Source organism: Vidua chalybeata, chromosome 1 (genome assembly GCF_026979565.1).
Source record: "Vidua chalybeata isolate OUT-0048 chromosome 1, bVidCha1 merged haplotype, whole genome shotgun sequence".
Classification (NCBI taxonomy): Eukaryota; Metazoa; Chordata; class Aves; order Passeriformes; family Viduidae; genus Vidua; species Vidua chalybeata.
This window is the reverse complement of record NC_071530.1, coordinates 132,926,311-132,947,494: the sequence shown is the minus strand read 5'-3', so window position 1 is coordinate 132,947,494 and position 21,184 is coordinate 132,926,311. Positions and strand designations below refer to the sequence as shown.

The 21,184-nt window shown below is 44.3% G+C and overlaps 2 protein-coding genes across 2 annotated transcripts in view; one reads left to right on the top strand and one right to left on the bottom strand.

Annotated features, from left to right (window-relative positions):
* Positions 1-5,885: 5,885 nt before the first annotated feature.
* Positions 5,886-12,655, bottom strand: LOC128788173 (uncharacterized). Its single transcript, XM_053943085.1, has 3 exons — positions 12,520-12,655; positions 11,543-12,408; positions 5,886-6,337 (listed from the first exon to the last, which is right to left on the bottom strand). Exons 1-2 carry the CDS (start codon positions 12,653-12,655, stop codon positions 11,564-11,566), a joined length of 981 nt encoding a protein of 326 aa, XP_053799060.1. The 3' UTR covers positions 5,886-6,337; positions 11,543-11,563.
* The window catches only part of AZIN1 (antizyme inhibitor 1), a 24,560-nt gene continuing 14,646 nt past the window's right edge, over positions 11,271-21,184 (top strand). Inside the window, exons 1-2 of the mRNA XM_053940475.1 lie at positions 11,271-11,567; positions 17,192-17,329. The gene's annotated coding sequence lies outside the window, so the exon portion shown is untranslated. The remainder of the gene's footprint in view (positions 11,568-17,191; positions 17,330-21,184) is intronic.

Here is a 21,184-nt window from a genome sequence, read left to right as displayed (position 1 = left end):
TATCTCCTAACACCCTTTGCCCCCAGTAGCCTGGCAAGGACTGGCCAGGGAGAAGACAGTGTATGCTGTCTTCAAGCCAGTGCTGTTTGGCTAAACAGAGCAGATGATTACTGAGCTCCTGCTGATACCTCATCTCAGTGCAAGCAGCCACCTGGCTGCAGAAAAAAAATGATGAGCAGAATGTGTTTACCCAGTGCCCGCTCCCCAAAAGAAGAGGAATCTATTTGCTAAATAAATCCTTTTTACTTGGAAGAAAAAGGTGAAGACAAAAGCTGAAGACAAAACCTTCTGCAGGTGGTCATTTTAACATGACTCCCTAGAAAAAGATGAGTCGTACTCTAGAGAAATGCAGAGCCTTTGTAGTGCTAAAATCACAGAGCCGTATCTGACCAGAGGTGAGTGGAAGGCATAGCAATTATGATGGACTGCCTTTGCTGCAATGATGTACTGCTGCTATCGGTGGCTGCAGCTTTCCTCAAACTGAAAAAGAAGCAGCTCTCTGCCACTTCCTGCTATTTATGTTGGAAAACCAAAGTTTAGAAGGTATGTATCATCTGTCAAAAATCTTTATGAATCTTGCTAAGATAAATGTGGGGGCAATGAATACATACTATGGAGTGTAGGGGCAGAGTTAAACAGAGCTTGCAGCTTCAGGCAGCCCTAGGCCAGTCATGCAGAATTTGTGGAGGTCTCTTTTATCTAGACAGAGATCCTCAAGGGAAATGTTATCCCAGGGAAAATAGGAGACAGGATGTCATCTGGATGATGGGAATATACTTCTGATCAGAATTTAGAGATCAGACAGTTTACAGAGAAAATAATGAGGCAGAGCCTTAAAGTAAAGGCTAGCAAACATAGCAGTGTATCAGCTGTGGTCCTGCAAGTGGAATTTCCCTAGTCAAATCTCCCTGTTGCAACTGGTTTTATTCAAGATTAACAGATTTATGAAGACATTGTATGGACAACAAAACTGGAAGGATGATTTGAATGTCTAGGGCACTTCTTTTTCTTCTAAGGAAAAATGCCAAGATGCCCTTTTCATTTCTATGTAATCCTCAGCAGAAGGGGCAATCCATGGTTGTTAATTTTTAAGATTTTACTGAGATCAGTATGATATTTCTGATGTTTTTAAGTGCTCATCATGAAACACTGGTGTATTTTCCAAGTTTCCCTTCATCCCTAGTGTCAACTTTTCCTATCATCTTCAGGGGGATTGAACTGTTGAGAAGAATAACCCCTGCACACAAGGAGCAAGAAGACATGGAGCTCAGAAAATGGGAGAAGGTACTAGAGTGAGAAAAAATCTCTGAGGAATTAGATAAATAGAAGGAAGAACATTAAGGAAATGGCAGAAGAGTGTAAGATTTAGGGATGTGCCTGGAGGGGCTTCAGCCAGGTGTGGGTGAAAGGAAGGGAGGAAGAACGGGGAGAGCAGGAGGTGTTTGGGAGGGGGCAGACAAGTGTGTGCAGGTGGACTGGGGCAGAGCAACTTGATGTAGGCCTGGCTTGCTGTTATTAAGGTAACCACAGAAATAGGAATTAATTGTCAATTTCTGTAATCCCTCATGTTATAGAAGTATTTTCTCTAGCAACAATGAGAATTTGCTGCCTGCATTATTTTGAAACTTTGAATAATATAAATCAAGATGAGACAGACCTGCCTTTTGATGATAGGAGAAAATTTGGATATAAGTGTGTCATGGTTTGACACTGGCCAAATGCCAGGCACCCATGAAAGCTATTCACTCACCTTCCCCTGCTACAGCTGGACAGAGGAGAGGAAAATTTAACAGAGGGTTCATGAGTTGAGATAAGGACCAGGAGAAAACACTCCAAGAGCAAAACAGGCTCACCATAGAGATACAGAGTAAGTTTATTACTAACAAAATCAGAGGAGGATAACAACAAGTAAAATACGCCCTTAAAAATACCTTTTCTTCCCCCAATGCCTCCCTCCTTCCCACCGACAGCGCAGGGAGATGGCGTGGAGGTTTTGATCAGTTCATCACCTGAGGTTTTCTTCCACTCCTCAGGGAGAGAAGTTGTTCCCCTGTGAGACCATGGGGGTCCTTCCCACAGGAGACAGTTCTCCATGAACCTCTCCAATGTGGATCCACTCTCATGAACAGCAGTCCTCCCAAAACTGCTGCAACATGAGTCCCAATTTCCCACAGGCACACAGTCCTCCCAAAATTTCTATGGTGTTGGTCACTCTTCCTTGGGGTGCAGTCCTCCAAGGACAGGCTGCTCCAACCTGGAAGCAAGGGCCCTCTGTCTCTGTTTGGGCCTCCCACTGGATCACAGGCAGAAGTGCATCAGGCATCCACCTGCTCTGGCACCTCCTCTATGGGCTGTGGGTGGATCTCTGCATCCCCCATGGATCCCCACAGGCTGCAGGGGCACAGCTGCTTCACCATGGTTATCACCACGGCCTGCAGAGCAATCTCAGTTCTGGCACCTGGAGCACCTCCTTCCCCTCTTTCTCCACTGACCTTAGTGTCTCCATGTTGTTTCCCTCACATGTTCTCACCTTCTCCTCTTTCCTGACTGGAATTAGAACTGCACCTCACACCTTTGTTTGGATTTCTTCTTAAATCTGTTATCACAGAGGTATTACCATCATTTCTAATTGGCCCAGCCTTGGCCAGCAGCATGTCCATCTTCAGAGCCATCAGGGATTGGCTCTGCTGGACATGGTGGAAGCTTCCAGCAGCTTCTCACCAAAGCCACCTCTGTGGTCCCCCTGCTACCAAAAACCAGGCCATGCAAAACCAACACATAGTGAAAAATTAGGAAATTACTTTTATCTTCTGAAGTACTACACTCTCTTCGTTAATTTTTCAATTATCACGGTAAGCTCATAATAAATTTCTGGAGGAAAAAAAAAGTAATAATTTTCTTGTTAAGAATTAGAAGATGCATTATGTTAAAAATGCCACAAGAACATTTAAATTTGGACATTTTCTTTAAGATTAAATATCCATTAAGTGACTGCAAATCACTAAGAGGCAGCATAATTTTTTTTTATTTGTGCAATTACGAGAAATATATATAAAACTCTTCCAATTTAAGGTTTTATGACTTGAGCAATGATAAGGATTTATTAAATGAAACTCATTCATGGAATCACTTTTTTCTAGCCTTTAGTATCTAATTTTGAAACTTATCAGTTTGCTATGGTTTAATATACATTAGATTTGTTAAATGCAAGAGTATAACCATTAGCATTGGATAATAAATGGTCTGTTGTAAGAAATAATTTAGCATATCATCAAAGCAAATAGTAGAACTAATTGCATTCCATTTATCATTAACCGTGTCAAATCTGGTGTGGTATTTAAAAGCAAACTTTGTCTGAGAATTAAATGGAAGTCATTGACATTGATTACACTTATTTTTGTGTTTACATGTAATAAAACCTCAGAAACACACTCTGTAGTTATTATTATAATCATTCATTTAACTCCACTGCTATCACAGAAAATGGTAAGCACGCCTTTGGTTTCTCACAACAAACCTAAGCCCAAAGCCCTGCTCCATAGCTAACAACATATTGGGATGTTCTGAGGAAAGGGCCATCTGGGAGATGGTAACCTTAAATACACACTGCTTTGGGCATTTTTTCCCATGATGGATGACATGGGTGCAGCCATCTCTCCTTCCCTGCCCCTCATTTCCCATCAGGAGAAAAGAGAGGAAACAAATTCTAAATCATGCAAGAATATTATACATGACAAGAAAGTTGATGGTGGCTTTGTTTGTTTGTTTGTTTTAGTTTCAAGATGGAACAGCAATTATCTGTCCCTTTGGAAAACTTTATCTAATAAAAGGAAGCAAATCCCAGTGTAAGAGCACCAGGCAAAGCTAATGACTCAAGTCCAGTTTAGGTGGTATTTTTCATGAGCAGATGCAGAGTATGCATGCAGGAAGCAGCCACTGGTACCAGTAATAACTCCTTAAATCGGACCATCTCCCGCTCCTTGCAGTGGCTGAGCTTGCAGGGGCTGTGCCTTGGCCTGGGAGCTCTCTGCAGAGAGGTAAACAACAGAGACATGGCAGAACACCATGGCAGGGACAGGGCCAGGACCCCTGAGGACTGGCCGGGGCTGAAAGCTCAGCTCAGCTCAGCTCATCTCAGCAGCACTTTGCCCTTTGGTCTTCCTGCTCTGCAGCCCCCCAGTGGGGCCCTGGCTACAGCCCCCCCCCCCCCCCCCCCCCCCCCGTCCTGGGGCTTCCTGGTTAGTGTTACCCCATTGTCCTGCACAATATCCTCCTTGGGTCTTGCCCTGGGGTTTGGGAGATGTTAAAAATAGGTGAGACCTTCTGGCTTTGCATTTACATCTTCTGGTGTGAGTGTGCACAAAAGGCTGCTCAGTCTTGCTGATGAAACAGGGCAGGACAAAGGGCATCAAACACAAGACACTGTTCCAAGCTTGTCTGGTGCTCACTTCAAGTTCAGTTTTCACTTGCATTTCTATCTGGTCAGATTTGGAAGGTACTGAGTACTTTGACCAGCTGCAAGGAAACTGAGTGTAACAAAAATAACCCAGCACTGTTTGCCTTCCTTTGCTAACTTTCCTGTTGCTTCTGCAAATCTGGCTGGAAATAACGAAGCCGGGGGATAGCACTGACACAGTACCCTGAACAGATGATATCCATAGCTACTGTTTCACCTCCAACAATGTATCTGAGCCAGGACATATATCCACATTCTTGAGCCAAGGAGTCCTAAACAAGATCAGGGATCTTAATGGCAACAAATTTTAAAAGGGGTTTCCTTCATCGTTGTGATCCTGGTTTTTGAGGATCACAAAAAGACTGAGGCTGGGGAAAAAAAATTGCAAGCTACAAATCTAAGCATTAAGGCCCAGGCCTTAAAGAGTAAAAGGTACACGGACATAGTTTCTTGAAGTGAAGATCAAATTTGGTTGAGTACAATTAGGGACTCAAAAGCATGTTGACAAACAACTTGTTTGAAGACCCTGAGTACCAGCAGCATCATTCCTGCAGTACTCTGACAACAAAATGGACATGACAACACCATGTTTCTTCCTGTATGTAGGTGACACAGATGTGACAGATCCTTCTGTATCTCTGAACTGTGTTAAAGAGGTAACTATTCCATTCTGGTCACTATTGCCAACCTATCATCTGTGGTTTTTCTGTTTTTTTATGTGGAAGAAAAAATAATTATTTTTTTAAAAAGCCTTCAATTTCTAAGGGAAAAATGTATATGTTACAGAAAATTCAAATGCAGAGGGAAGTGAATAGTTCTACATGCTGCTCATCTTCCTCCTGCTAACATAAAAACTCTAATCATGCAAGCAAAGTAAACAAGATTTACAGGATTATATTAAATGGGTCGATTTTGCTTTTCAAATGTGTTGTTACTTGCTTTTAAAGTAGCAAAGGAGTTTGCTAGAGTTTTGTGTAAGAGTCCTGCTCCTTTCATGCTACTGGGAAAGGCCTCTGCCTTGACTTGTGATTCTCTCAATCCCAAAATGTGTTGAGACAGCATTGTCAGTGAGAGAAAATGCAGGCACACATTTGGAGGCATCTCCAATGGCACTGGAGTGCAATCTCATGAGACCACTTCCCTTCTTGCTGCTCTTGGATAACATCACCACCTCTCAGAGTTGGGAGGGTGGTGAAGGACATAGACAAGTAGAAAGTGCTTCTCCAGGGGTTAGCTGGAAATCTTTCTTTTGAAGCCTGTGAGTCTTCACTCTTGACAAAATGCCCTAGCAGCCTGGGGAAGCTCAGCAAAGCTGGAGGCTATCAGGGGATGCTGTTACTAGAAATCATGAGATGAACATGTGCATGTTCAGAAAGCTGAAACGTGACTGTCAAGAGCAAAACAAGCAGCCTGAAAAAACTCTTAATCATTGCATAAAGCTAAGGTCACATTTGAGGAAGACTACTTATACAAGAAGTACAGGGCTGAGAATAAACATTTGGGAACAAAAACTTCTTGCAAATGCAACCAATGACAACAGAGAGAGTATTCATTCCAAAAAAAGTTAATAAGAAGAATCTCCCCATTCAGTAACCATCAGTCACAGCACATGATATGCATACTTTTAACCTCCTTGCATGGTACACAGACCACTTCATCCTGCTTTAGTGTTTAGATGTTGTGTTTTAAAGTTGATTTATTGCTGCTGACCAGTTCACTCTTCTGGGAACCAGTGCCTCCTGTTTATCCATGCAGGGGAATTCCATGCCACTTCTCCAATTCCAAGATATTTGCAATGAGAAATTATAAATTCCACAGAGGCATAACCTTTGGTCTCCAGCTGACCCTTCAGGTATTAGTGATGATCCATTGCACCTGGAACTGGAATGGGTGTGATTAATTTAATGCACAGCTCAAAATCTATCACACAATGAACCCAATGAACCCAAGGAAATTCTAACCTGATCTCAACTTGGGCACATTTCCTACAGTAAAAAGTCCATATCATGTTGCAGATACTTAAAACTTTCAAGTTTTCTTAACCAGTTAATGTTAAGTAGGCATGCAGGTGGCTAGACTCTCAAGTAATGCTCCTAGCTGAATATTCTCTTAAATAGCCCTCATTTAGTAGCTTGGATTGTGCTGGTTTTGGCAGGGGTATAGTTTTCTTCACCATGGCTGGTACAGGGCTATTATTTGGATTTTTGCTGAACACAGGGCTTCAAATATTGTGATGTTTTTGTTATTGCTGAGCAATGCTTACATAGAGCCAAGGGCTTTTCTGCTTTTCTTGCTGCCACACTGGCAGGGAGGCTGGGGGTGCATGGGAGATTGAGAGAAGACACAGCCAGGAGAGGTGACCCAAACTGACCAAAGGGATAGTCCAGACCACATGATATCATGTTCAGTAAAAAAAATGGGGAGAAGAAAGAGGGAGGGGGCACACTTGGAGTGACAGCATTTGTTTTCCCAAGTAACTGTTACATCTGATGGAGCCTTGCTGTCCTGGACATGGCTGAACACCTGCCTGCCCCTGGGAAGCAAAGATTCATTCTTTTTTTGCTTTGCTTTGCTTTTGTGAGTGGTTTTGCTTTACCTAGTAAACTGTCTTTATCTCAACCCAGGAGTTCTCTGGCTTTTACCCTTCTGATTCTCTCCCAATCCCACTAGTGAGGGAGTGAGTGAGCAGTGATGTGTTACTTGGTTGCTGGTTGGCTCTTTTCTCTTAGTTTCTGCCCACCCAGTCTAGATTTTTTGGAGCTGACATCGTTCTAGCATTGAACTGCAATCAACTTATAGTAAATCACTGAATACTTCTAAACCGAGACTGACTTTTCTTTTGCTCTTTCCCTCTTTTTCTTTGACTTTGTAGAACAACCCAAATTTAAATTACTTGTGATGTCTTTATGTAGTGCTTTGAGCTGACCTTTCCATTAACTTTGTGTAAACTATTTGGTTTGAGTATGAGATCTATTCTGTAACTATACTCCATAGAAATTACACTCTTTTGAAACCAATAGAAAGGTGGAACCCTATTTTTGCCCCAGTTGTTTTGATCCAGAAAAACAGTCAGTAAATATAGGTGAAAGGTGACTGTCCCTGTGAGTTAAGGCAGAGATGTCTTTCCTCCCATCGTCTCTGAGCTTTTAATAATTATGAATCATCCTCCAGCTGGTTATCAGCATTTCTGTCAACTGGCTGGAACAGTGATAGCTCCAAAGTATGCAGCAATAAAAAAGGTCTGAAGATCAGAGTATCAATGGATGCTACTACTAAAAGGTCCTATTTATACAGGTTATTTTACTAAAAAGAGGGACTACCGGAGTTCTAGTGTTTCTATGTCATTGTGGGTATGAGGGATCCAGAGCTATCACAGCCTTTGTTTTCTTTTTCTCGTACCTCTTCCCTTTGCACAAGCGTTCCTGCCCTGAGCAGCTCAGACAAAATTGCACTTTGGACTGATTCTTTCTTCCCACCCCAAGAGCTGAGTGCTCTAGCTGGATGGCTACAGATTTTTAACTGTACCCAGTGTCTACTATACCGAGTGCCACTACATGTAAAAGGAGATGATACAGGGAACAGACTCCCAAGTCCAAGCATTCAGAAATTGAAGCAACCTTTTGCCTAGTTTGGAAGGTGGATCATTATTTGTATTTGTCTTCTGTTGCACTGAGTTTGCAGTAGCTAGGAACATTTTATTTTCAGTGGAAGATGAAATTCCTGCATAATCACGCAATTCCTGCACCTGAGGAATTAAGAAAAAATACTGGCCGCTGCAGGAGTTGGCAGCAGTGGGGGAAAAGGAAGAGGAGATGGAGGAGGAAATAATCTCATTCTCTCACTGCAGGAGTGGAATCCGACCCTGCTGCTGATGAGTGGCGATAGAGGGTGCATCCGAGAGGGAGAGGAAATGGGAGAACCAGAGGAGAAAAGAGCCTTTAGAAGACATCCTTAAGAGAAGGAAATATTTGGGATTAGCAGGGAGGGTCATCAGGCTGTGCAGCCCTCAGACATGTGTCCAAACCAGTCTGGAGCTCCTGGCCACTGGGTTGCCTCATTAGTGAGTGTTTTTTGCACTCCAAAAGATGAGGTGGGGAAGGATGTCTTTCCTGCTCCAGTTTATCTGTGTCATAGGGATAACACCCAATTTTGTCTATATCCAACTGTGAACCGTACTGAAAAGAAAGTGTGGAGGCAAAAAAAAAAAAAAAAACAAAACCAAAATTGTAGAAATGCATCACAGTTGGAAGTAAGGGGAACTCAAAGCTGGAGATGCATTTTGTGCTTTGTTCACTTTCTCTCTTTGAAGCAGAAAATGTAATGTTTTACTCTACTAATCTATGAAATGTGGATATGGAGCCATACAATGTTAGGAATACAAGTATTAAAACTGAATGCGAGAAATGAGGCAGAAGGAAATTTTATTTAAGCTTTTTTAAATATTTTGCCTCTCCGGACAAAACAGAACTGCTAAAATAAATATATATATTGAGCTGTGGCATCAATTTTCTAGTTCTGCATTAATATCACCTGTGGTAGCAGAAACACTGCATAAAGCATCACTTTTTTCTCATGTTGTATGAAGTGACTACAGAGTTCAGTCTTGTACTCTCCCTAATAGCGTGCCACTCTTCTTTTTCCAGTAGATTTGAGAGGATGAAGTTTATGTTTCTGTTTTCAAGTGTTGCTTCCTTCACAAGCAGGAAATCCTCCTTCCCTCTGTGCATTTTTAAAATAGTTGACAGATCCCCCAATTAATTGCATATCAAACTGAAGTTCTTTTTCCTGTCCTACATGCTATGCACTCCTCTTAAATAGTCCATCTGTTTTCTTACTCCCGATAAGAATATTAAAAACATCCCCTACCTACCAAAACAAAAACTCTCCTGGGAAGATGAATGTGGCAGTAACATGTGCCAGTGAGATCACTCATGTATCACTGGGATATCTTTGAGTATTACCAACAGGAGACCTCTAAGAACATATATAAAACACATAGTAACATCTCCAAACTAGTCAAGTCCTTTTCCTAGTTTATATCCCTTCCAAAGATGTGATTTGAAAAATCTACCTTCCTAATTAATACAGCTTTCTGGGTTGCTCTTCTGTATATATCACTATAACCTTTGTCCTCCCATCTATCCCTTCCTCCTTTCTTTGCCTGTTAATAATTCACAATTACTGTACCATAACCAAGCTCTGCCCAAATTTCTTTTCCTATCTCTCTATAGCTTTTTTCTGGTTTGTTTTGTTTGTTTGTTGGTTGGTTTTTTTTGTTTTTTTTTTTTAATATAATCTGATCCCTCCTCCTGCACTTGCATTCTAGAATGGGAACTCAAAATACAAGTAAGTCACTGTTGAAGGGTGTAATACAGAACACCCCTGAAAAAACAGCATTGTAAACTGTAAAGTTGAATTTTTGGTCTTCAATACAGGGTTTGTTGCAAGTGTATGTAAGAGGTTTTCTGACTTCCTAATCCATGTGCCTGCTTTTACTAACTTCATCTATAACCCACTAGTGCATTTATCACAAAAAAAGGAGACATGATAATGAGACTGCATATATTTCTCAATTCACTTCCTCCTCATTTAAAATTATTTGCAAAAGAGAACATGGTAACAGATGAAAAGAGTAAATAAACTACATCTCTGTGTGCTGTGGAACCTCAGTCATATTCTTTTTCTGAAGATATTACAGGTGTGTGTCTATTCACTCCTTTTCTAAATTCTCTCTGCTATACAACTAAACAAACCAAATTTGCTTTGAAAAAAAATGCAAACTGTACTAATATACCTTTTAAAAAGAAAATAAATACTTCTTCCTGAGAGGAAGAAGTACTTTCTGGAACACGTATTTCTTTTGGTGGATTTCAGTGAACTGCATACCTACGTATTTTAGTGTCTGGAAAGAATTGTGATTGCTGGAATGAATTTTTTTAAAAGCAGCCCTGTGTGGTTTAGTAAAATTGACATGGCAGAGCCAGGCTGGTAGATCAGGGTTCATCCACAGCTCCACCATGAAACAGTTCTGTGGCTTTTAACTGAGGCACCTCATCTCTGGGTGGCTCTTTTCTACTTGCAGCAGAGCGACACTCCCTCATAAGGGCGTTAAGAAAGCACTAAAGGCTTTGAGGTGTGCTGAAGATGTCCCAGAGCTTCAGTGAAACTCTCTGTGAATTGTATGGGTCAGCTAAAGCTTTCTATTAATGTATTGACTTACAGAATTCTTGAAGGCCTGAAATTGCTGGGAGACTGAGGCTGCCAGCTATGCAGTGTAATTAGTTTCCTCTGGTGAGCATTATGAACAGCTTATCAATGCCCAGGGAATCAGGGCGATCTGTCAGGCTGTTGTTACCTCGGTGAATGAGGCCTCTGGCTGACCACTGAACCCTGGGTTCTTTTTCCACCTGCTCAAAGCCGTAGTGACATAGAATAGGTCTCGGGTTAGTTAGGAAGCCATGACAGAGGCGCAGATCCCAGATGCCGTGTGAAGAGACGTATGATAACCACCTGCCCGGGATCCCGGGGGGATGCTGACGGTGTCCCTGCCCTGGCTTGTGTCAGGAACTAACCAAAGACTTGACCGCTCCTGCAGCACTCTCGGTGCCAGCCAGGGCGGGCGGGCGGTCCGCCGCGGACACTCCGGCCCCGCCGCGGACACGCTGGCCCCGCCGCGGACACACGCCGTACTCGCCTGGCCCAGCGCGCCCCGGCCGCCGCGGCGGGAGAAGGCCGTGGGTCCCGCCCCCGGTGCGGTGACGGCGGCCCGGGTGCCGCCCCGCCCGCCCGCCCTCTCTATAAAAGCGCTGCCGGAGACTGCCCCTTCTTCTCCCTCCGTGTCTCCGCTCGCTCGCAGCTCACCGGCCGCGCTCCCGTCTCCGCCCGCCGCTGCCGCAGCCCCCGGCCAGCTCCGGCTCTGTCTCTCTTCGCCTGTGCCCTCTGGTCCCAGCGCTGCGCTGCGCTTTCCCCGCCGGCCGCCCCCGCAGCCTATGGCCCTGGAAGGCGCCGCTGCCGCCGCCTGTATTTCTGCTGTAGGTTCCCACATCCCTCTTTAAAAATTCCGCCTAAAAAGAGAAGACGATTTACCAAATCTTTCGGGCCGTTATCTCACGTGAGTACCGGAGCGGGAGTCCTGGGTCTCTCGCCGCCCGTGGGGGAGGTGGTGGGAGTGAGGGAGGGAAGCAGTGCCGACGCCCACCCCAAGCTCCGAACCGGGCCGGAGCGTCCGTGGTCACCGGCGGCGGGCGGTAGTGTTAGGGGTTTCCCTCTGCCTGGGGCCTGAGGCTCGGGGCAGTGCAGGGAGGGACGGGGAGCGGTGGTCGTGGTGGCCGGAAAGGGCGGAGGGGCAGCCGGCGGGCAGTACCGTGGCGGTGACGGCCGAGGAGGTTTGGGGATGGGGCCGGTTCCTCCCGCTGCCCTTTCTCCGCCCGGCGGCGTAGGGCGAGACCGGCTGCCACCGGCAGCCGCAGATGGAGAGCGGCGGAATGAGTCAGAGCCGGAGCTCCCCCTGTCCCCCGGCGCGCCGGGCGGTGCGGGGCCGCAGTGCGGGGGCCGAGCGGGCGGGCAGCGGGACCCCCGCACCCGGGAGGGTGGCGGCGGCGGCGGGCGGAGGGTCAACGGCCGCCGCGCTAACATGGCGGACAGCGCTGCGTGCGAGCGGTGACGGGGCGGGAGCAGAGGCCGGACACCGGGGTGAACGCTGCGGCGGTGCCGCCGGTCCCCTTCTCCCGCAGTCCTTGGGACGCAGAAGGGCGGCGGGGCCGCCGGCTCGGCGGGCAGCGGGGGCTCGGCGGCCGCCCTAACATGGCGGATTCCTGCGGAGGGGGGCTGTACGGTGTCTTCCCCCTCGCAGCCGAGGCAGTGCCCGCGGCTGGAGACCCGCGCCCACCGGGCGCTGCTGCCTCTCGCAGGGCGCCCCTGCCTTGGGAGCGGGGGCTGAGGGGCGTCCTCGCCTGGATCCCGCAGAGCGAGGGGCTGCCCAATGCCCTGTGGCAGCAGCCTGGGCTGGCAGCACGGGCTGCGGTGCGGGTGCTGCAGGGTCCCTTTCTACGTTTGACCCATACGCCGTAAGCTTCCCCGAGCCCCCGGGGCCAGCCGTGTGTGACAGGTTTCAGCGCTGGGCAGCCTGACGGGAGCAGAGGCAGGAGAAGGGCTGGTGGCATGGCCGCGGCGTCTCCTCGCCTGCTTCTCAGGGGCCATGTTGTGCTTCTGTGAGCGTGATTATCCATCCGGGCTCCCGCTGCCATGCTCCACTTTCTCCCCCTCACCTGAGCTGCGCTTGCACGAGGCCTCCTCACCTGTCCCCCTCGGCATGGTCAGCAAGGGCCACGCCGAGGAGCAGGGTGGCATCGCCGGCTGTCAGAGCAGCAACGCGCGAGTCGTAAGGGCATTGCACAAGTGACGCTTTCCGGGACTGCCTTCACGCAGAAGGGCCGTGGGGTCACCCGGCATGTGGAAAGGGAGCCCTTCCTTCCCGTTAGCAGTCCCCTCCTCCCTTTGCCCGGGGAGTAGCTCTCTGGTCGTCTCACAGGTGCACCCTTTACCCTTCCCCTTGGTCAGACCCTTAGTGTAGCAGTAGTAGGTTTGGTGCCCCTCATCCTTTTGGAGGTCTCTTGGTTGAGCTCAACCTTCTTGGCTTGGCTGCCTCTGCCAACATATTGTGGTCCATTTGGCCACTGGTGTACTAATGGCTTTTGGAAAGTATGGGGAAGAGATTCTGGTTCCTGCTCAGCTGCCAGCTGAATTTGTGTGTGTAAAGTGTGTGTACCCAAATGTTGGCGTATCTGGAGTGTGTGTGTTGGCTGCAGTGCCGTTACCTGTTTGGTAGGAGGTCAGCAGAGTTGTAGTGGTGACAAATTAGTAGAGGTGTTCCTGATGGTAGGGGAACTGAAGGCACGGTGAGCGAGCGGGCTCATGCGTGCACAAGTGGGACGATGCAAGTGCAGGATCGTAGTGTGGCTGAAGAGGATGCTGTTATGACTGAGTACTGGGCAGCACTGCAGATCTTTTCTGGTCATCAGTCTGAGCCCGTGAAGATGCCTGTGTGTGCTGGGGGTTACCTGATTGTGGTGAAGAGGGAAGAAAGTGAGCTTAAACCTTTAGAGCCTTTCTGAAGTGCATCTCCTGCAGTACAAAATCCTGCACAGCTGTCTTGTGTAGGCAGGAGAAGCACTGCATTTCAGACCTCTGCAGCAGTCTCCGGTGACTAACCAGGATACAATTGTGTTGTCCCAGTTGGTTATAGCCACCCTGAATGAAAACACGGTATGAAGGCCAATAAAACAGCGTAGAAATGCCTACCGTCTAGTCAGAGGCGTGATTGAGTCTCTTGTGTGCGAGAGGGTTGGGGGGTAGTTCTGCCCTACTTCTGCCCTCCCCGGCTGCCGGATTTTTGTCTCTGAAGATGCTGCACTTGCCCATTATTCTTCCTTGGAATAAACGTGGGAGGCAGTGGTGCTGGGGGGGAGGTGGGGGTTGTGAATAATGGTGATGGTAGGAGGGGTTTGTTCCAGTCTGGACTGGTCCAGTCTAGTTCTTTCCTTCCTGTCACCGTGTGAACAATGCTGCTGCTGCTGTGGCTGATGCCTGTGACAAGGCAGCCCCTTCCCCGTGTGCCTTTGGCTGTGGTGAGCTCCCTTCTCTGCCTCCTGTAGGCCAAGACCCCCGGCAGGCCAGTTGGCCTGCTCTCCCCCATCCCTCCTGCTGGGCATTGAGCTCCAGGGAAAGGCTATTAAACCCCAGAAAAAGGAGGGTCTTTGGGAGGGGGAGGGTGTTGTTTGGTGGTGAGCAGCTGTGGGAATGTTTCTCCTGTGGGCACAGTTTTACTGGAGGCAAGAGGAAGGATTACTGCCTTTCAGCACTGCAGCCGGCCCCTGGACCTGCAGCTCGTGCCTCCCACTGCTCCCTGGGAGGCTGCTGCAGGTGTGTGATTGCAGCAGTGCTGCTGGAAATTATTCCAGCTCTCCAATTTCAAGGGGAGACAGAGTACTCTGGAAGAGAATTAAGACTGTCCCTTCCTAAAAGCGAGGCTTAATCATGTAGTGTGCTAATATAGGTGTAATGATAAATATCAGTTCTAGATGCTGTTGATGTGGCACAGGAGCAAGAGTGTGGTTCATGGGAGAACTCCTCAGGGACCTGTGCTTCCTTCAGGACCTGCTCCCCCTCCGGGATCCCTGTGCCACAGTGTCCTCTCTCTGCTCTGGAAGATGCTTACTGTAACTCAAAAATACGTAGGCTTTTCTGTGAACCAGAGTAACATTGGTGCCTTTGAGTCTGTCACTCAGTGTAAATGTGCAAGGTCATTTTAATTCTAGATTTTTACGGTTTGGTTAATGGATATATTTTAGCTCAAGCCACTAGAGAGCCTCTTCTCAGAAACAAATATAGTGGATTTTTTTTTTTTTCTTTAAGAAAATGGGTTGATCCCTGGTTTTGTAGGCCTGTTGGCGTCACACATGGGGAGGTGAGGGGGGCCAGTGAACTGGAAAAAGCCCAGCCCTGCTGGGCACTTATAGGGCTTGCTGCAGGGATGCAGGTGTTCTGACAAAACTATTGCTGTGGACAGCTGGGGGGTGATTGGAGTCCTCAGGTGAGTTGTGACTCTTGTTTGAGCTGTAGTCAAGCTTCAGGAACCTGCTAGTAGAGTATACCAATAGATGATAAACACATGCATATAGGTGTCACTTGAATATTAAAAAGCAGAGCTACCTTGCTGACTATTTCCACAAATCAAAGCTCGCTGCTTAGCAAAGAATAATTTTATACCTACTTTAAAACCCTTAAACAAGGAATGCTTCATTGTGGTTCATAACATGTGCTATTTTTGTAAAACTGGGTTTGTCCATATGGGTTATGGACATCTAATACACTTCTACTGCAGCCCAGCTCTGCCACTCGACAGCAAAATCCCTTTCTGCTGGTTGAAGTAGACTAAAATGCCTGTGATTGGAAAGGCTCAAATTGTTCCATTTTCCTCTGAATGTTCAGAAGTAGCAAAGCTGCACAAAAAGAGTAGTCAGACTATTTTGTATGTTTGTGTATATCCTTTACATAAATAATTCTCATTTAAAATAAGTTCTGAAAGACAGAACTCGGCACAGCTCAAAGTTTCCTGTTGCTACAGAAAATTGTTGGGTTTCATTCCTGCTCCACAGGAATTTTCACTGTAAACTTTTCTCCTTGGAACTTGGGAGAATATTTATTGGCATAATATTGCAGGTGATATTTGGCTGAAGCATTGCATTTTAAGTTTTGCATTGAAGGTAAGGTGCTCTACCTAGAAGCACTTGTGTTTAATGACTTGTTTGGCTAGGAAGGTAAACTTAATTCCTATCACTGGAAAATTTGTATGAATTCTTGAGTATCATCAGAACAGCAGTAGGAAGTAGGGTAACTACCAGTTAACTTTAAATGTTGGCAACACCTTCCTTTTGTAAAACTGTTTTGTGCAAAACTAAATGTTACTGACTTGGTTTAGTGAAAGAAGAGGATAAGGTTAAATATACATATGCACTAATTCTAGCTGTCAAAATTCTGTAATATCTCAATTTTGAAGCATTGAGGTTGTTTTTAATGTTGCATGCTAGTAAATGCTAATTTATGTGGTAAGGCTGCAGGAATTGCTCTGTGGGAGTTGCTGTGAAACAGTTACCCTCAAGTTGCATTACCTCTGTGTGTTATGCAGTACTTTATGGCGTGTACTAGTTTAGTTTTCCAATAGCAAGAATAAGTGGAAAAGTACATTTCAGGAGTTTAGCTAACACGGCTGTGAAGATGATCTTTTGTGTTGGGTGATTCCCAGAAGTCAGGCTTTTGTAGTCAACCCATGTAGTATTACTTCTCTAATGAAAGTATCAAAAGTTTATTTTCACAATAGGTTGGTATGTTCTATGTTCCATGCCATATATTGCAGCAAATTTGTAGAAACTTTGTATTTTGGGTTTACATGTGACCAATTTGGTAGTGTATTTAATCCCATGAAAATTATTGTTGCTTTTAGGAGGAATAACAGGCCTAATAAATGTTTCCTTGACTGCTTTTATGCTCATTGTTCTGGTTTGTGTAATTGCTGTACCTTGAGTAAGCTAGCCTTGTACTTTAAAATGCTGCTTTGGTGATGTGTGTAATAGCCTTTAGGGCCAGCTGAAATGTTTCCTCATTCCTGAAGGCAAGCATAAGTTTTTGTTTTTACTGTCTTGCTTATTTCTGGATTTGTCTGTGTGGTGTTCAGTTTCACTATATAAAGCACTCTTTTTCACCCACGTAGCTTTTTCACCCACATGCCGTGTTCATTCACAGCAGAGGGAGAAGGAACGTGGCAAGGGAATTCTAAAATAGAAAGGAAGTGGGGAGGGGAAGAATGCAGTGGTTACAGGGTTAAAAACACTTCTGGGAGAGTAATCCAGTATTAAGGCATACTACCCTACAGCAGGATCATGTAGAGCTCTTTGCCATTAGTTTTGAAAATCTTCTCATTCAGACTGTAAAAGATAAGTAAAACAAGCAGTTTCACGTGTTTTAGCAGTTCTTTGTACATCTGACTTGTTCTGGCTCAGAGTTTATATTAACTCTTGAAAACTGTGTGTTTGATGTGATTATAAACTTTCATTGGTGGGGTGTTGCAAGCCTCCTTAAAAGCACTGCTGAAAAGGCATTTGTTACATGATTTATGGTAAAGCTTTTATTCTGTTCTGGCTATGAAATTTATTTTTGTGTGCATTTTTCTCCCTACAGGGCAAAATCTCTGATCAAGTTTACAACTATCCAGAAGGCTTAGGAGAAGTGCTTTATAGAGAGCAGTTCGACTTCAACGCTGAGCCACCTTGGGAACCTAGCTGATGATAGTAGGGTTCCATCTCCTAACTTGTCCATGTAAGTCTCTCTTCATCTGTATGCAGGAGGATAAGCCCTTGCAAAAATACAGCTTTATTTTTGATAAGCAGGGTAACTGTCTGGATGCAGATTAACAAAATTATGTAGGACTTTCATTCAGGATGGCAGGGGGGACTAAACTAACATTTTACTCACCTAACACCTTTCTCAGTACAATTATCTGATTAAATCCTGCAGTAAACTTGGTAAATAAAGCTACTTTTCTGAATTAGAGGTGTTGGCTGCAGAAATCCTGAAATAAAAATGCTGTAGCTTCAGTCTCTGTGATAATTCTGAAGTCAGGAATTGGACTGCATGACTGTTAACATCAACTCATGACTTGCTGAGTACTCTATAGTTTTAGAGTAGTTTATACTGAAATAGTTAAGATTTGCTATTGTAAACAGTAACTAAGGCTGATCATGGAGGGTGTGCCTTCCCAAATGCTTGTCTCCATTATTTGTTAATTACTATCCATTTCCACAAATAGTTGTAGTGGGGTTACAGTAGAATGTGGAATTTAATGTTGGATGGAAAATGTGTACCAATTATAAATCCCTTTATATTTTGAAGTAGCAAATAGGTGTTAAAGGAAAACAAGACCATGATAATGGAAAACAAATGAATGCACTTAGCTGATCTTAAGGAGCACAGAAAACTCTGAAATATATGTGGTTATCACATTCTGTTAACTTAAAATAGTTTTATGTGGTTTTTAACAATAGTCTTAACTCAGACATTACAAATGCATTTAAGCTGACTTTATACAGTATTTGTACAGCATTACCTTTTCCTGTCTAGCTGAAGGCGTTTTTGTTTGGCTTAGTACCTATAAATTATGGAACACTTTTTAATGTAGAACTTGCAACTGGTTAAATACATCTTACTGAGCCAGGTACTTTTTAAAGACCACAAAGATTCCAAATGCCAGTTGTGTTATTATGCATCCTAATAAGGTGCTTCATGTAGATAAACTCGTTCTTTGAAAATACCGCAATTGCTGAGGCACAGGATGAGCTTGGTTTATCCTGACTTCTGGCTATATCTCCAGAGGTTATGTTCTTTTTGTTTTGTTTGAAACTTACTGAATTAACTGCATATATCTGGTTCTTTGTAGTTGAATACTCTAGTCAAATGAATTCAGTTAGCACTGAGAATTTTCTGAATATCACAGTTATGTTTAAGGTGTGGTTTTTATAAGCAAAATAGCTGAGAAAATTGCTTCTCCTGTTCAGTTTAAGTTTTGGGTTGCTCTTGTATGTGGCTAGAAGTCTTGCATGACATTTTGCACTTGAACAGGAATAAAGTAAAGTAGTAAAAAGCTAGGAAAGGCAAAAGAATTGTTAGAAAGAAGTGAATAAAGTATACAATCTTAAGGTACTGTACATGCATCTTAATTTCTAAAACTGTTCTGAAGATAATTTTGGCTGTGACAGAAGTTCTTACTCTTGAGATGCAGGCTGTTCTGATACCTTCTTTAAGATATTCCTTCTCAAACTGGTAGATCCTGTGCTGTGACAGATGATGCAAAGTACATGTTGCCCTAGAATGGAAATGCCACTGGATTTGCTTTATTTGCAGGTGAATGTTCAGATAATGTATATTTATTTTGAGATTGGATCTATTACACATTCAGCAATAACGTACTGTACACAAGTAGAGGTAATTCTTACTGAATTAGTATTGAATCTAGTGGTGATGTAGGTAGCAGTGGTGTTTGCCAGGAAATCTGTACCTGTTTTGGTGTGCTGAAGCACAAGTCATTGCCTCAAATGCAGCTAAGACTCAAGTTAGAGACTTAATTGGTACTTTGAGTCTTGTTCAACTTGCAAAGTAATTTAATGGGAAAAAGGTCAAGTGGGCTCTTAAATATAACTGTAGTGTTATGTTAATGCTCCAGTGGAACTAAAAAAAAAAAATCTTCTGTCTGAAGGTGTACTTACTTCCATTAAACTAGCTTCCTTTTTATGATTTTCTCCATCTCACTTTTTCCTTGTGTTACACTGGCAGGGGAAGACTTGGGGTTTAGTTCTGTCTGCTTTTCAAGCTCTCACTCCCTGAGCAGTCTGGCAACTGGAAGTGTCCTGAAGTCTTTCTCCTTTAAATCTCTTCTATTTATTGTCCCACCTGGTTGGTCAGAAATGATGGGAACCAGCAATGGAGGTCTGATGTATTAACAAGTCCTATCTATGCCAAGTGGAAGCAGGAGCTATCTGGACTGGCTGACTTTGAAAGCCTTCATGACTTTGTGTGGATGGAGCTGGAGGCAGTTGGGGAACAGGAGGGCTGAGAGTTGGGAGTTGTAGGGGGTAGTGGGGAGGCCAAATACTAACACTGACTGAGCGAGTAAAGAAAAAGAATAGGGAAGTGACTGCTTGCACTGTTGTAAAAGAGAAGTGCTGGTCTGCTACCACGGAAGTATATGTGCACTTAGAAGATTAACCATTCTTTTGTTAGCTTTGTGAGCTTATTGGGTCTGAATAATGTATTCAGACTTCAAGAATGCAAGAGAAGGTTTTTGTTCCTGTGCAAGATGCTGGATGGGGCATTGTTTTTTCAGTATCTATCCCGGTTGCTTGCTTCAGCAGAATTGCTCTTTCTACATTGCTCACTTAACTGTGTGGAATGCTGCTCAGAGAATAGAGTAGGCTGCAACTGACCTAAGCTTTACAGGTACCCTACTTACGGTCTTCAGTGGATTTGTGCTGAGGAGAGGTAACTTGAGTAATGCAAAAAAAGACACCTGTTTCAGCACTTCCATCAGCTGGTTAGGGGCTGCATTCAGCTAACTGAATTACAGTGATGCAAGTTGATGAAATGGTGTCTTGGATTTTTTTTTAAAAGATACTCACATTAAAAATAGGCATTCCCTGCACTGAAAGCAGAGGAGTCATGTATAGTGAGTATATATATAAAATATATATACTTTTCTAGTATGCCTGTTCTGTACTGAATTGCCAGTGTCAGTGACAAAATGTTTCTTGTTTTGATTTGTTACCCCTGAAGAACCAGTATTGCAAGGAATGAGAGAATGTGTTTTTAGCCCTTTATGATTTTTGCATTAGCATAATTGTTATAGGTCATAAATACTTTTGTTTAATAAGATGTGGTTGAAAGGCATTATTTGGAGCCCATTTCATTTGCAGAGACTTTTTTTTGTAGAGGAAGTTTTTAGTGAAAGAGCCAACCGTATAGGTGTTTGGGGTTTTTGGAAGTTCTTTTCTTAGGCCAAACAATACATAGTTTGGACAATGTAAAGAAGAAATGAAAATTGTCACATGTAAGCATTGGTAGCACACACAAGCATGTGTTTAGACTCTCTGTTCAGAGAATTTTAATTTTCTTTTATTCCCAATGTCTGCAGTAATTGCAGTGTTTAAATAGGTACACCTTTATCTTAGAGTTCTTCATCTGGGAAGTCATTGTGTTAAAGAGCCTGAGGATGTAATGTTACTTCAAAGAAAGCAATTACATGCCTATGTAGAAGTCTCATACCACTTGACAGCTTTTGTTTGACTTAAAATGTATGTCCTGGAGCATTGTGCAGACTAACATTTCAGGTGTGAAAATGGGTGGTGTTACCACACCAAGTCTGTCAAATAATGACTTGCAGCAAGTCAGCATTTCCAGCAAGGAGTGCACTCTGTACTCTAATGAATTCTGACTCATCTTACAGACATCAAAAAAAATCCTAAACCATCCTTTAGATTTCCTTCTGCAAATTTTATCACTGATTCTCCTCCCCCTCTCAGGAGGGAACCGGTCAGGACAGAATAAAGTGATAGCAGAGTCCCAAATCCTACTGTAAGGTATTAACCCCTTAAAGAAATGTTTCTCTAGCCACTGTCTTGTAGT

Excerpts from the sequence above, each read along its gene's own strand:
- LOC128788173 (XM_053943085.1), bottom strand. The coding sequence starts at position 12,655 with ATGGCCCCTGAGAAGCAGGCGAGGAGACGCCGCGGCCATGCCACCAGC. Across the intron at positions 12,409-12,519 it reads GGCTCGGGGAAGCTTACGGC|GCGAGGACGCCCCTCAGCCC; the intron begins GTATGGGTCAAA and ends TGCGGGATCCAG.